Source organism: Nilaparvata lugens, chromosome 4 (genome assembly GCF_014356525.2).
Source record: "Nilaparvata lugens isolate BPH chromosome 4, ASM1435652v1, whole genome shotgun sequence".
NCBI lineage: Eukaryota > Metazoa > Arthropoda > Insecta > Hemiptera > Delphacidae > Nilaparvata > Nilaparvata lugens.
This window is the reverse complement of record NC_052507.1, coordinates 20,426,282-20,442,308: the sequence shown is the minus strand read 5'-3', so window position 1 is coordinate 20,442,308 and position 16,027 is coordinate 20,426,282. Positions and strand designations below refer to the sequence as shown.

At 34.9% G+C, this 16,027-nt stretch overlaps 1 protein-coding gene across 2 annotated transcripts; it reads left to right on the top strand.

Annotated features, from left to right (window-relative positions):
- Positions 1-1,245: 1,245 nt before the first annotated feature.
- Positions 1,246-4,751, top strand: LOC111051647 (GATA zinc finger domain-containing protein 14). 2 transcript variants are annotated; one of them, XM_039426899.1, is made up of 4 exons: positions 1,254-1,658; positions 2,144-2,676; positions 2,737-2,752; positions 3,994-4,751. In XM_039426899.1, exons 1-4 carry the CDS (start codon positions 1,295-1,297, stop codon positions 4,509-4,511), a joined length of 1,431 nt encoding a protein of 476 aa, XP_039282833.1. In that variant the 5' UTR covers positions 1,254-1,294; the 3' UTR covers positions 4,512-4,751. The 2 variants fall into 2 exon arrangements, with proteins under 2 accessions (XP_039282832.1, XP_039282833.1); XM_039426898.1 differs by having other exon boundaries at positions 1,246-1,658; positions 2,144-2,752.
- Positions 4,752-16,027: the final 11,276 nt, after the last annotated feature.

The window sequence follows — 16,027 nt, the reverse complement described above, 5'->3', positions numbered from 1 at the left end:
ATATTATTATTTTATTTTCTAACGACTTTCAATATTGAAAGTCATGTCCATTAGCCTTGAATTAATAAACTGATTTGATTCATAATTAATTATTTCTACATCCACTAGTTGAGGATTTCCTTGTCAGGTGAGTGAGAAGGGATTCTTCCCTTGCTGTTACCACCACAACTACACTGTAGGATGAATTCAGTTTACATGGATTCGTCTATCATGCAATTTCCAATACTGGAAATAGATCGTTGCATTCTTTTATTCCTGTATATATTTTTATATTTGGTTATTCATATTTAAAGGGAAATTTCATTTCTTTATAAGTATGGAGATTGAATTAAACTCATATTCCTAACTACCACTAATTTTTTCCGTCAATTTTTTAATATTGAATGATTCAACAAACGTGAATCAAATAAACTTCATATTTATAAAAAATGAGACTTTCCAGAACTTCAATATGCTCTCTCAATCATGGGACTACATACACTGTAAGAGTATCACCCAATATTGATAATCTCTTGAAAAAACACAGTTATATTTTTGTCACACCCACATTTATTAGACTTGTACACAGAACTGCAGTTTAATGTTGAAACCAACACACTACAACTGAAGTTGGTTTCAACATGAAACAGCACTCCTGAGTACAAATCTAATAAATGTGATTGTGACAAAAATAAAACTGTGTTTTTTAAATTATGAAGAAATTCCACAAATCAATTCCATTCAAAAAATTATTTATAGTCTCTTATGAATGTTTGGAACTAGTATATTCTCCCCAGAATCATGTGAATTATTCAATGTTAATGATCCATACAATCAATAAAACAATAAAGTTGCAAAAAGAATTTAATGAAAATCAATAAAATTGCAGAATTGAGAATTAATTATATTCATTATTGTTTGTGGGATTATCCAGGAGCTGGATTATACCTGTAGATGAACTATAAATTGAAGATGAGATGATATACGGTATTGTTTTGTATGGATATAAGTAGAACTCCTTAAAATCAGCAAATAGCATTGCTATTGATGCATTACCTCCAAGGTATCCCAATACATTTCTTGTTATGTTGGAGAGCTTACTACTTAATGGATAACTCCATTCAAATTGAATTGATAATGAACAATTAATAAGGAAGCTCGTTGATAGTATTTTTTTAGAGCAGAATATCAAAGATCCAATAGTAGAGCGTTGAGAGTGTCATGACCCTACAACAATCATGCTGAGATAACAATTCCGTATATATTGAGCTGAGCACAGACAGAAAATTGTACTTCTCCGAAGAACTCTCTCATCATGCAGTACTCTTTGGTCTTCTTGGCTCTTGTTGGCTTGTCTGCTGCTGCTGTTCAGCAACAGCACAACAACAACAACAACAATGTTTTCAACAACGAGAAGGATGGAGTAAGCTTCTACTACAACCCATTCTACAACAGGAACTACAACCCATACAACTACGAGGGCAACTTCCCCTACTACAACAACCAGAACAACTACCCTTACAACTACTACAACAACCAGAACAACTACCCTTACAACTACTACAACAACCAGAACAACTACCCATACAACTACTACAACAACCAGAACAACTACCCATACAACTACTACAACAACCAGAACAACTACCCATACAGCAAGAACTTCAACAACCAGAATGGTAAGTCAGACTATATTTCATATTACTTGAATATTTCATCATACTCCTATAGCTATTTGTAATATTATTCATATGTACTCTCCTGTACTCTCCCTATTTACATGTTAATGATCTTGTGTAATGTTTGTTTTGTATTATTTGTCAAGTGTATACTACTTTTTATACTACTCAAAATGAAAAATATAAAGACCTCATGCAAGAAAATATGATGATATTTTCTGAGCAGTTATATCACAAGTGAGAAGTACGCTTACATCATATTTTTCACTATTCCTTGTTTCACAGTCCGTCTGCCCAATATCAAATTACAAGAGAACGTTATCATTCATGCATTCAATAAGACTAACTAATGCAAAATCTTGAAATGTAGGCCCATGAGTTACAATTGAATCTACTAGACCAATATATTATATTCTATGAAGTATGTTTCGTCATCTTTTGTTTGTATAAAGGAAGATTTTTAATACACTCCTCCATATTTCTAGAAGTCAACCAGCACCAGAACTATGTGAACAACCAGTTCAACCATCAGAACCAGAACAACCAGTTCACCAACCAGGTCCAGAACAACAACCAGTTCAACCACCAGAACCAGAACAACCAGTTCAACCACCAGAACCAGAACAACCAGTTCACCAACCAGGTCCAGAACAACAACCAGTTCAACCACCAGAACCAGAACAACCAGTTCAACCACCAGAACCAGAACAACCAGTTCACCAACCAGGTCCAGAACAACCAGTTCAACCAACAGAACCAGAACAACCAGTTCAACCACCAGAACCAGAACAACCAGTTCACCAACCAGGTCCAGAACAACAACCAGTTCAACCACCAGAACCAGGAGAACAACAACCAGTTCACCAACCAGGTTCAGAACAACAACCAGGTCCAGAACAACAACCAGTTCACCAACCAGGTTCAGAACAACCAGTTCAACCACCAGAACCAGGAGAACAACAACCAGAACCAGAACACCCAGAACCAGAACAACCAGAACCAGAACAACAACCAGAACCAGAACAACCAGAACCAGAACAACAACCAGATCCAGAACAACCAGTTCAACCACCAGAACCAGAACCAGCAAGTTGGTAAGTGATGTTGAGATAAAGCGTTTTCCATGTTCTCTTGAAAAACTCAAATAGAATAAAGAGCAATAGCAAATTTCATAGAACATAGCTGGTCATTCACAAACAATGTAGCCCACACAAATTTTAATAAAAAAGGATACTAATTTCGTATTTCTTATGCCAAACAGTTGGAAATCAGAGATAATATCAGGGAATCTGAAATTTCCATTTCAGGCATTGTATTATTTGATGGAATTGAACTAATTTTTTCAAATAGGTTTTCCTTCATAACAGATCTATTCTCACAAGAATGTCTCTCTAACTTTCAAATTTGAATATTACCTCGAATATTTGAATGTCAGTTTTTTTTAAACTACAGGAAAACTAAATTAAGGTTGAACTTTTTGTTTAAAATTATCTTAAATTAAAGTTGAAATATTTCGTCAGTCTTTTAATAGGTGGAATTTGACAGTTTTATCAGTCGTTATAAGCTGCAAAATTGAATAAGAATCAACCAAGAAAAGTTGACTTCCAAATTGACCAAATTGGGACAATTGTTTCAAACTAACTATCAAACTTGAAACTTGGTTCCATTATCTCAATGAATAGATCACAACTGGCTAATTTGATATTTAACTGAAGAAGTTTAAAGAGAACTCTTGAAATATAAGTATCTAAAAAAATGCATCATACCGATCAAGTGGAGAATATAATCAATCTTATGGATATATTATAGGCATATGCACTCATAGGCCAATACAAAAATTAGAAACATTCAAAGAGTCAATAACTTCTTTGACCTATGTAGCCGGGAGACATTGCAGTGTCCGGCCTGCAAAATTGAGCTTCAAATTGAGAGTTCAAAATCCACTCATAATGTAATGCACAATAACACTTTCATTATCATTTACTTAATAAATTATACATAAGGATATCATGTGGAATATTTGACCTGGATCATTACATTTTATCCTGAATCAGTAGCATACCCAGGATTTTGAAATGAGGGGGATTGATCAAAATTTAAGGCCTCCTATAGATTTTACTCAGTGGAATTTGATGAAGAGGGGTGTGTGATCTTGAATTTTTGGGCCTCTTTTCGGTGTCCATGGGGGGAAGAAGTATAACCTGGAAACCCCCCGTCACTCCATAAGCCATTGTCCCGATTAAAGGAATTTCATTTGAAATATTTTGTTCCTATTCGTGCTTCTTAGGTTAAGTTACAATTCACTTTTAATTATTCACTACTTATATTGTTACAGAAGAGACTACTGAGGTACTGATCGCTGGTCACAAGGACAACCACTACTACAACCAGAACCAATACAGAAACTACAACCCATACAACAACTACTACCCATACAACAAGAACTACAACCAGAACAACTACCCATTCAACAACTACAACAACCAGAACAACTACCCATACAACTACAACAACCAGAACAACTACCCATACAACAGGAACTACAACAACGTGAACAACTACCCATACAACAAGAACTACAACCAGAACAACTACCCATTCAACTACAACAACCAGAACAACTACCCATTCAACTACAACAACCAGAACAACTACCCATTCAACTACAACAACCAGAACAACTACCCATACAACTACAACAACCAGAACAACTACCCATACAACAGGAACTACAACAACTACTACCCATACAACAAGAACTACAACAACCAGAACAACTACCCATTCAACTACTACAACAACCAGAACAACTACCCATACAACACCGTCAACAACCAGAACAACAACTTGTAAACTCATATCTGTTTCAACAGCAAAGTCAAGCAGATAATGAAATCAACAAAACTTTAATGCATCACACTCTATTCTATACTAACTATTATCAGCATGGAATTTCACTCACTGATATATTGATATATGAAATCTAATGTTCTCTCAATAACTGTAAAGTGATATTCTCGATATGTGACTCAATTAAATTGAGATGAATTATGAAATTGGTCAAGAAAATAATAAATTAAAGTTTTGTAAGAATTTTCTACTACATTCTTTCATCTATCCCCTCCAGACATACTTTTATCCAAGATCACTTGGATCATTTAAACAACTGCAAAATATATAAGGCCATATTATATCATCAGCAATCATTGTATTATGCAGTAAGTTGCTGCAAAAATGTTCATTGAAGAAATTTATAATAACCGATTTTGATTTTCAATCATGACGATAACATTTGATCATTGATAACTATAACTACTGCAAAATAGTGCATACTTAGATGACTTTGGAGATGAGTTATTGTACGAATTGCAATAGAAATTTAAAGAATTATTCTTTCGAATTTGAATAATTAGATTATCATGTATTTGTGTTACCGTACATTAATGATGGAAATGTTACAGTTCATGATATTTGGGAGAAGAGCTGTTTTGAGTTGAGCCTGTTGCTCTTTCCCAGTAATAACTGTATGATTTGTGATTGTATTGAAGAATAAATAGATACGATCATAGTCCGTACTCCTAATAAATATAAATATGAAGTTTCTGGCTGTTTGCCTCAGCAATGTTTTTAGAAGAAAAACGAAATGTTCTCATTTTTGTACTCAAATAGAATCTTCATATCATCATAGTACAGTAGGCTACCTCGTTCTATTTGTATATTAGTTAGATTTTCTAAATTATTTCATTATCTCTATACATTGATTCTACGAAAGCTCACAGAGGGGAATAACCTTTAAGAGAAATATTCAATAAAACCAATTTCTTTCCACATTTTTTAAATAATTTATGGTAGTTCAATGATCGATTTCATTTTCAGTGAACTATAAGTGACCTGGTTTTATTAATCATGCCAAATTTGAAACAAACGCAATCTCAATCAATCGGTTCCAAGGGAACTGTATCGATAAATGCAAGAAACAAAGATACAGACGCTGTGACCTCTGATCTATTTTGTCTGTGAAATCAACTTTCTCACAATCTTTCTGTTATAGTATTTTCTTCACGATTAGGAGATAACAACATTGTATTAGTGTTATCATTCAGCCGAAAATATTAGAATCTAAAATTAAGATTTTTTTCTAATTGGTGAGCGATTAGTCACTCTCCATTCACTTTTATTTAGCTTTTGATTGATCATCTCTAAATGACGTAACGCTTCGTTGGTGAGGGGGAGTCCGCATCAGCGATGCTCGATGCTTCATTAAATCTCAACTTCATCAACTCAATGTTGACTCAATTGAGTCTCTTCTCAGTCATTATATTATCAAATTGCATTATTGAGCGGTGGATTAAGAGAAATACAAACCAATAGTGAATCGGATCAAATAATATACGATTTGTGATACTTGCTCTAAAAGCGGCTTATGACTGACTTTGAGCAGTTTCCTCTGAAACCATTGGAAGAGTCTGTGGAATTGAGTTCCTGGAAAGTGATGAGAGGAAACCAAAATTATGCCTTCGCACAACTGTCTTCATCATGACATGTAGGTTGAGGGTGATCGAGGAGTTGACATTGCTGTGTAGGTTTTAACAGGTTAGAAATATTTCGTGTAATTTTATTTAATATCTAAGTTCTCTGATCAAGTTTTCAAAATTGTATTTCTAAATATGAACATTACATTAAGAGATGTTGATTTCAATACGTGAAGTGAGTCAAAGAATCATTGATGAATTAATGTTCAAAAAATACTGCCCAAAAACTACATGAGTACTGTATGAATACTATACAAGGACTGCTAATCCTTGTTTTTCTGCATGATTGATGCACTACTGTGAGAAAACTCAGTACTGATATTCAGTTAGGTCTGCTCTAAAAAACCATGATAGTAGAGCTGTTAGTGGAAAACTGATACCATATTTGAATTCAGCGCATCAAATACATAAATGATCAGCTTAAAACATTTCGGCACCGAAAGCACTCTTGAACTGTGTAAGAGATGTTCAAGAGATCTTCACTATGTGAAGTATTGAAAATCAATAAATCAATCATTGATGAAGAAATATTCAAGAAATACTGCCGAAAATACCTAGAAATGAGTAGGCCTACTGTATAAAGACTGATAATCCTTGTTTTTCTGCATGATTGATGCACTACTGTGAGAAAACTCGGTACTGATGTTGAGTTGGAGGTCTGCTCTAGTTTGTGGTGCAGTATTTGTCTTGGCTCATTTCCTATCTCGAACAGGACTTGAGCGCGAGATCACGATTCGATTTCGGCGCAGAATAAATAGGCAGGTCGCAGGTCCGATTCGGCACGGATGGAGGTGGAAAGTTGGTGCGGGGGAACGAGCGTCTCACGAGGCGCGCCGATTACGCAAGCCGCGACCGGGTGGTGGAACGAGCCCTGCGATTGGCGCTAGACCAACCGTGTCCGACCAATCCGGCGGTGGCTGGCAATTTTATACGCGTCACGACGAGATTAGTGCTCACAATAAATTATGTAAAACGGTGCACAGACCACTGGACCGGTGATTCATATATCAGCTGGTAATTGTCCGCTGGACTTATCTTGCGACTCTACTTCCCCAACAACTGCACTATTATAAACGCCAACCTCTATTATTTCCCTTGTTACAATAGTTAACAGCTATGGGATAGAGCGCTTTGTTTCAAAATCACTGGTGATGGTACTCAACTACCTAGAATAATGATGAGAAAATTCATCCGAGTTGATATCAACTTCCCTATTGACAGGAAGAGATCAGTGAGGAGGAGGTATTGAAAAACTGTACCAGGAAGTATACAAGGAAGGAAGAAACTTCATCAGATTCTGAGAAAGAAACTATTGAATGTAAGGGAAGTATAATGTTGGAAAATTGTGTATGAAAATAGAATGTTGGAATAGAGAAAACATATTGTATTAACTGATTTCTACGAAAAATTCTTTGATTTCTGGAAAAAACGCGCTCCTTCTCCCTATTCATTCATTCATTCATACTATAAGTACATCATCAGAATGATAAAGAGAAAGGAAAAATAAGATAACCTTGTGCTATTCCTCTCCCAAATTTAGATAGGGTTACACAATAGTCCGAAATAGGTCAAGTCTTGTAACTAGTTCTTCACTTCACAAAATGTTCAGTCCTTATGTTCAAAAAGTAGATTTTCAAATTTAGACGCTTCAAACCCAAAAATAGATCAGCTATTTCACATTATTATCACTTAAACAGATAAGATTCACATATTAAATTTTGAAAAAGGACCGAAAAAACAAACTTAATTCTACCCCGATTTTCCTAGTACAGTACCAATTTTATTTCAGTTGATATTCAAATTTTAGTTAATTCACATTTGTTCAATAATTTTTCATTAATCATTTGTACTTTATATAACTGCAATATTTCCATAGCATTTTTGATGATAATAATAAATTATAGACTACAACAACTCATGCCCACTCTCAGATACTATGTCTCGTTTATATAGTATTTTTCATTTGAATGTTGCTTATCTTCTTCTTATGTATTATAACGTCATGCTTTTGTTTCTGAGTACAGAGTTCATATAATTATATGTAATTTTTTGTAGTGATGGATGAATTGAGAATAAATTAGAATTCGCATTCTAAGGACAAAATGAAAGAAGGAATTGGGTGGAAAAATTGAACCTTCCGTTTGAATTTGGATGGAATTGAAAGTGAAACAGAGTTGAAGTTTATTGAGCATTAACTACAACTAGTAGGAACACCCTTCCTTCAATGTAATGAGTCAATATTATTATCAAATTCATCCAGCAGTTGAGTCCCCATTCGATGTTTCCTGCTCGTGCAATTCTATATTGGTTGACTTGTGCCTCTTTCACTGGGAAACCTTCTCCTCTCGTCAAAAATTAATGTTCTCATGATTGATTACTGTAAACTCCTGAGGTAAAGATGAATAAATTACCCGTATTGCTGTGCATCCAATCCAGGTTTTTTGAGAAAAATATTTCCTGACAGGAGACTTCAAGCGATTATTTAATCTATAAAACTTTCATTTCACAAACTTTCTCTCCAAATCTAAACCAGTGATGCTAACAGCGGGGGGGGAGGGCTTTAGACTGTGTCATTGAATACGTTTCTTGGGGGAGCTCCCAAAACAAATCTTGGAGGATTTCTGAAAGATAATTCAGAAGTATTCATCCTGACGCTTGTGGCATACCTAAGCTTGATGACTGTCAACTTTTTTGAGGGTCTAGGTACTGAATTTGAGGCGGTCACCCCTGTACCTTTCCAAACTATCAACTTACCTACATTTTTTTCTTGAATTATCTAATTATAACATCTTAATACTATAACAACCGATTGCAACTAACAACTGCTTTTAATATATTCCGATTAAATGTCTTTTAGTGAAATTTATACTTCTGTGAATGATAGATAGAATAACTTCCCAATTCCAGTATTTAGATACGTTCCGATAGAATAAAACTGCTAAAGCTACCTAACTGTAACATTTATGCAACTTGATTCGTAGAGAGCATTGTACCAGTTCGGACTTCCTTGGTAATTTCCAGCTGCCCTGAGAAAGCGACTACCTTGTATATCGGGACTAATAAAAATTGAATTTCCCATCGAGCTTAATGGCAGAGGTGCTGGTCGCTTAGATAGCGAGTGGACGCTGCTGAGAGCATTGGAGCACCTCAGCACCTAGCAGGAGACGGTGTAGTATTTATTCGCACGACGATCCTGCTGTATGTCCAGGGGTCGGGCGAATTAATCTGCAATAAAGTTAGAGAAGGTGTTGCAGCGAGCAGGGCGGCCTGAGAGCTTCTTGGGCGAAGAGATGCAGCGTCCAGCGACTTCATTATCTGATAACAGGAAGAGGATCACGCATGCGTGTTGGGCGCATACTCTTCAACAAACTGATCGCCCGCAATAAAAGCAATGGCTGCCGCACGCACATACTCACCACCCCTCGTCCCTCCTTCACCACACAACCCTTTCCATATCATGACACCTCACTACGAACCGCTCATTTTCGAATAAAAGTCGACGACTTTCTACTCTAAACTTATCGTCGGATTATATCCGCTTCTAATGAAATCGGCCATGGAACGATGCACCTATCTAATTAGATATCTGAAGTTTTTCTGTTTGTCGGTTGTTTGAAGTCAGCCGTTTGTTTTTGCTTGCCATTTTTGGTTGTTTCCAATCACAATGAACATTCACTTTTTTCGTATTTCAAGAGAAATCTGAACTTGCATGATAATGGATTAGGATTAGAAGGTGAGAATGTTCGTTCAACCAATATGATTTTGATAGCGGCTTCCCTTTACGTCTCAATTTTCACACTCGGAAATATTTTGGAATCTGGATAGTTTCACACTTGATGCAGAAGTGATTTTTGTTATTGACCTTCCGCCACTTTCTTAACAGCTATCAGGGCCAGCTAATAACCCTCTCTGTTCACATCGACTCTCTTGACATGTGTACTCTGCTATAGTTATATGACTTGTATAAGAATTATTTCTAAATTTATTTTTTGTCTCACCATTTGTAATATTATTCAAGTTATTGCGTTTTAATGTCAGTTTGTATTTTGAAATATAAATAACTTATTATCAACCAAATAGATTCTTCACGATTTTTCCAATGTCTAAAACTATCACATTCAAACTTCAATATCATGCAATGTGTATTGTCTGACGCAAACGTAGTAGGGAAAATAACCCTGGAACTTGGGAAGTTATTGGAATTTTTTGGCTTGAACTTTGCTACAAAAACGTTTATACTCCCAAATTTTGGATTTGGGAAGCAGCTCATTCATTCTTATCTTCAATTCCTTGAATCATGGAGAAAAGTGTTGTGAAAGAACGAATATTGCCTGGAGTTAAAATTTCACATTCGTGGTGTTTCTTCAAAACAAAAGTTGTTTTCACAGTTTGAACATTTTGTTTTATCGCAACCACAATCGTGAAAAAGAAATAATTACATTGAGTGACACCAATAAGGAGATTCACTACAGGATACTCAACACCATGTATAGGAAAAAGTAGCCACAGCAGCCAATCACAACTTACTGTTAGAAAACTAACAATGAGGATATTTTTCGTCAATGGATAATGAGCCTAAGATGGACAACACTAATCAACTTACGCTCTCAGCTAATGAAATAATGATTTACAGGAATGTTTTTCTAACTAATTATTCTTTTTCAAAGTTAGTTTTCGTCCTAGATCGTCAATCTCTGGTATAATTACTTGGCAAACACCAATATGTATGACATGTATTAGCTATTTAAATTTCATGAACTTGTAGCCTTCCTCAATTAACTGGATATAACACTTTCTGGATTATTCTCCTTTCACTCACATTATTTTTTCAAACTAAACTTGATATTTCAAGTCTAATAATATACGGTATTATTACTAGTGTATTTGAAACTTCAATTTCAATAATAATTAGGATGTTCATTTGTATTCTCCATCTGTTAGTAAGGAAACAATAGTATGTTAAACTCCAATATTTCAAGGTGTGAGCCCGTTCTTAACTTTACTGTAGAATCCGGGACTCCTGACCAAATATGGAACAATGGCTTAATCTGACTCAAGCAAACGATTGCTGAATTGAACTCACTTTATTCAATTATTTTATATATCCTTCTTCTTAATCGCATCGATCTTCAAGCTCAATCATGGAAGTTGACATTTCCCACAATTGTCATGCATCAATTCATAAATCGTCATACGAAGAAATAATCACTCTATTCCAACCTATGATCATTATTTAGCCTATAATTTATCATAATAATACATGAGAAATGAGAATATTGCTCAAACTATTATATTTGTAGTCAATCAACAACAGACTTTCATGACTTTCCAGTCATAAAAGACATTCTATCAAATCGAATATCTCATCAGAACTTCAGAATGATAAGAATCCAATTCGATAAAAATAGCAGGATAAGAATAATTCAGATTAGTCAAACCTACAAAAAATAACAATGCTACCACTTATTTTATTCCCAATGTTTTTAAAATCAATTCTTTCCATTTGAGAGAATCTTCAAACATCATCTTAGTGCCCCTGTGATTTCCGTGTTAGGCAACTAGCCATACACATAATAATAAATTCTATCACAGTTAATCCGTATTATTCTATTCGAATTTATATATTATGTAATATCTTATTAAATTTTGTCAACACTTAAACTCGATACTTCGAAGTTCATCTGATTTCATTGAATTGAATTGTATAACAACATTAATATTTGCTTGTGAGTTGAAAAACAATAGTGTTGTGAATAACTTGTGAGTTGGAAAACGATAAGTTAGGATAACTTGTTAAGTTTCTAAGTTTAGGTTTTTTATAACTCAAATGAATAAAAAAAATTAAAAATTGTAGTATATTTTATCCCTTTCTGAAAATTGAAATTCTCAAACCGAAATTGTAATGAGTTTGAACTGTATTTATTCATTCATTTATTCTATTTATTTTTATGGATATAAATTCTATATTAATGGATATTATCCAAAGAAATATTATTCTCATTAGATTTTAGTGGATGAATTCAGTTGATAATTTCTTTTTGACAACGAATACTTTAGTTATGGAATAGTTCGTTTCATATTTTAATGGTTGGTATGAGAGTTTCAATGGAAAAATGTGGAATCACTACTTCGTCAGTCTGCATCTTTTGACAAAATATTATAGCCTTATGGTAGTCTATTGGAAGAATTCTCGGAAAATGATGAAATTCTACACACTGAAGACAGGTACTTCTCACATTATTATACTGATTGTACAAAATCACAAATTGTGACAAAGCTTACATGGCCTTCATGTGCATGTTTTATGTGTATTTGATTGATATCCCTCATTGAATTAATGCTAAAAGTCTTGGAGTGAATCCTATAGAGTATTGATGAGCGTGGTGGCAAATTTGAACAAAGCAAGAAGCACTTGGCGCTGTAGGTTTTTGACTGATATCAAAATGAACAAATTTTTAATTGAAAGATTTTTTTGGATCTTATAGGAATGGAATCTATGTTATAGGAATCTTACTTTAGAATATTGAGGGATGTAAAGGTGCTTATTTTTCAGCCTTTATGAGATATTAGAAGCGCTAAAAACATTGTTAAGTGGACATATTCGTTCGGAGATTGTGTATTATTATGTAGAATGAGCTGATGTATATTGGATATGATAAATTTTTCGTATTATCTTAGATATTATTGATAGTCCGGATACTTTACTACATTCGGTTCCATTTGGTTTTGTCAATGTGCGTCATTGAAATAATTCATCTTCACAACCTCAGATCAATCATAGCATTTAGAAGATAATGATTTTCTCGAAAATATTTGTTTGTTCTATTAGATTGATTTTTCGTATTATCTTGGATACTTTTAATATTTCAAACTCAAACTCTTTATTCTTTATTGATTCATAATTGAGAGAAAAAAATTTATGAGAGAAGAAATAAGGTAACCTTGTGCTATTCCTCTCCCAAATGTAGATAAGGTTACACATAGTCCGAAATAGGTTGAGTCTTGTAGTTGTTCACTTACCAAAATATTCAGTCCTTAACTATTTCCACAAAGAGGATTTTTAAATTTGGATGCTTCAAAAGCAAACATGGAAGAAATATTTCATATTATTATCACAAAAATAGGAAATATTCACAAAAATAAGAAATAATTTTGAAGGACAAAAAATCAAACTTATAGTCAGGATAATTTGTTACGTTTCGTTCCATTTGATTTTGTCAAAGTGAGTCACTGAAATAATTCATCTTCATAACTTCAGATCAATCATGGCGTTTAGAGAATGATGATTTTCCCGATGATTAATTTGTTGTTCGGGTGAAATTATTGATTCAATATATATATATATATATATTGACAAGTCCAGAGATGTTGTATTCAGCTATATTTGTTGAAAGAGACTCTGAGATATTTTCGTAGTGAATGGCAGTGAAGCAACCGAATTGTGGTGTTTGTAGTGGCTGTATATGGGAATAAGCAGAGAGCAGACAGACAGACAGGCAGGTAGTGCCTTGTGCCGCCAGCCATGTGAAGCTGAAGCCTGGAGATCATCTCGTCCCGCGGCGATCGCTGCGCCGTGAGGGAGTAAAATCAAAGAGAGAGCATCCGAATGAGGAGGAAGAGATGGATGAGAAGGATCGCACCAGCCAGCTAAACCAGTTCTCGTTCGTTCTTTCGGATTGTTATCCGGGATTTTAATTATTTTTCGTTTAGTGGGAAGGAGAAAGAGAGAGAGTAGCAGCCGCGAGCCGGCGCGTCGATCGAGCGAGAAGGAAAAAGAAGAGAAAAATAAAGAGGAGGAGGAGAAGATGACCTTGGCCCGCGGGCAGGTCACGACTAACGCCCGGGGGGCTGGCCCCGTCCAAGCATCCCAAAACACCTAACAAACTACATACTTCTTGTAACACCGATGCTTCACAATGTTTCATTTAGATCAAGTACTTCAGTGCCTCCAATGATGCACAATAGAAGCTGTGATTTTCTTTTAACATATTAATTAATAATAATGCATATATTTTCAGTAAAATAGTGAAAACTAATAAGCATTACGGGAGATCGAAATATTGTTTTGGAAAATCGTTCACTTAATTGCCATCCCATGTATTTCATGTCGGGAATATGATTGATTCATGCAAAACCAAACTGATTTTTAACCAAAATGTTATTTGATTGATAAATCAACTATGAGCCAACTATGAGCAACCAAGTTGTAGAAAAGTTACAGAACAATATTAGTCTTTGACTATGCCTCTCCTAACTTGACAGCAAATGCTAATCTATATCCATAATCCTCTTCAGTAGGCTACTATTCAAAACTATATTGATGAAATTATTCAATAATATTAGCCTTTAAAAGTAACCAATAGTTCTTTTAGTATTGGGGTAGCGGTTGGCAACAATATATTTTGCTTGTCGCATTCAGCTCTTGAAAACAAAGGTTGATTTCTATATGTGAAAAGTTCATGATACAGGCATTGAAGAGCTTACCAGATCTGGACGAAGGCCTGAACGTACTCTTTCTATTCTTGTTTTCTATCCTTCATCTTTGTATTATTATTCTGTGTTTTGCACCGATTCAATCGAGTCATACTTTTTCTATGCTATTTTTTCTAAAGTAAAGATAGTGGAACGGGTACAGAGTCACACGATCCTGATAGTTTCTCTATTGTGAACTATTCCATAGATTTCCATTTACCTGGTATGTTGGAAATTGAGCATGAGAAATCGAGACGGCATGGCAGCCAGCATCGACTCAGTAAGGTAGCTTTTTCTCGGGTCAAGAAGCATCATCATGTTTGTGCAGAACAAGTAGAATCTGGAATCCGCCCCCTGAGCTAACTGGCATTCGAGCGATCTTTTGAACTTTGAACCAATCTTGAATGCCGGAAGCGCGGATCTGGTTAGCAGTGTTATAATGCGGCGTATCACACGCTCAACGAACGCTCAGCGCACAAACATGACATTTAGCATGCTTTCCTTGGCCAGTATCAGCAAAACGCCCGCAGCGATTGATCCCAGCCTATTATTAAAACAACAAGACGTTGACCAGAGCTCATCAGCATCATCAAGATTGATAGAGTGGTAGTCAATCGTGATGAGTGATCGTGGCTAGACTTTTACCTATTTGAAAGATATAGTAGATATGGGTTCATGTGTAGGACAGTGATGAGAAGCAAGGAAATGGAACTTGTTCTGAATGCTCGAATAGTTCATGTTTCAATTATCTTGAAAATTGGGACATTCGTACGAAAAATAAGTTGGTTATCTTTGATGCCTTTGAGGTCCGAGTAAAATAGAAGCCATACTTCCAAATCTATCCTGAAATTTGATTCGTAATCGAAAAAAATGTTCTATTTTGAAGAGATACAAACGTGGATGATTATTTCCTCATATCAAAAACATTAATCCTGTTTGCAATGATAGAATTTCATTGAGTAGCCTGCTGCACATAGTACATAGTGTTCATTCTCCCACAAAATATTGGAAATAATCTCCTGAAATGTCTAGTACAATAGCAGCCTATATTCCTGCCTATTTCCTGCTCACAATGGTGGAATGGTGGCGAAGAATTAGTAATTGAACCTATTGAACATCGAGCAACCAGAGGCATGAGCATGACCAAACGATAAGTCCGCAGAAAAACGGAAAAATTCAGATTAATCTGCATTTAAAACAGAATAATGTAATTTAATTGATGGAATTAGAGCTTATATTGGATATCATAATGTAACGTATATACAAAAATCTTACATGTTTCATGCTAGATATTAAAGCCTACATGTATCGTTCGGCTCAAATTATTATGATTAAAGCCTATATGTATCGTTCAGCTTACATTAT

Coding starts and splice junctions, on each gene's coding strand:
- LOC111051647 (XM_039426898.1), top strand. CDS start 1,295: ATGCAGTACTCTTTGGTCTTCTTGGCTCTTGTTGGCTTGTCTGCTGCT. Junction 1,659..2,143: donor GAACTTCAACAACCAGAATG/GTAAGTCAGACT, acceptor CCATATTTCTAG/AAGTCAACCAGCACCAGAAC. Junction 2,753..3,993: donor GAACCAGAACCAGCAAGTTG/GTAAGTGATGTT, acceptor ATATTGTTACAG/AAGAGACTACTGAGGTACTG.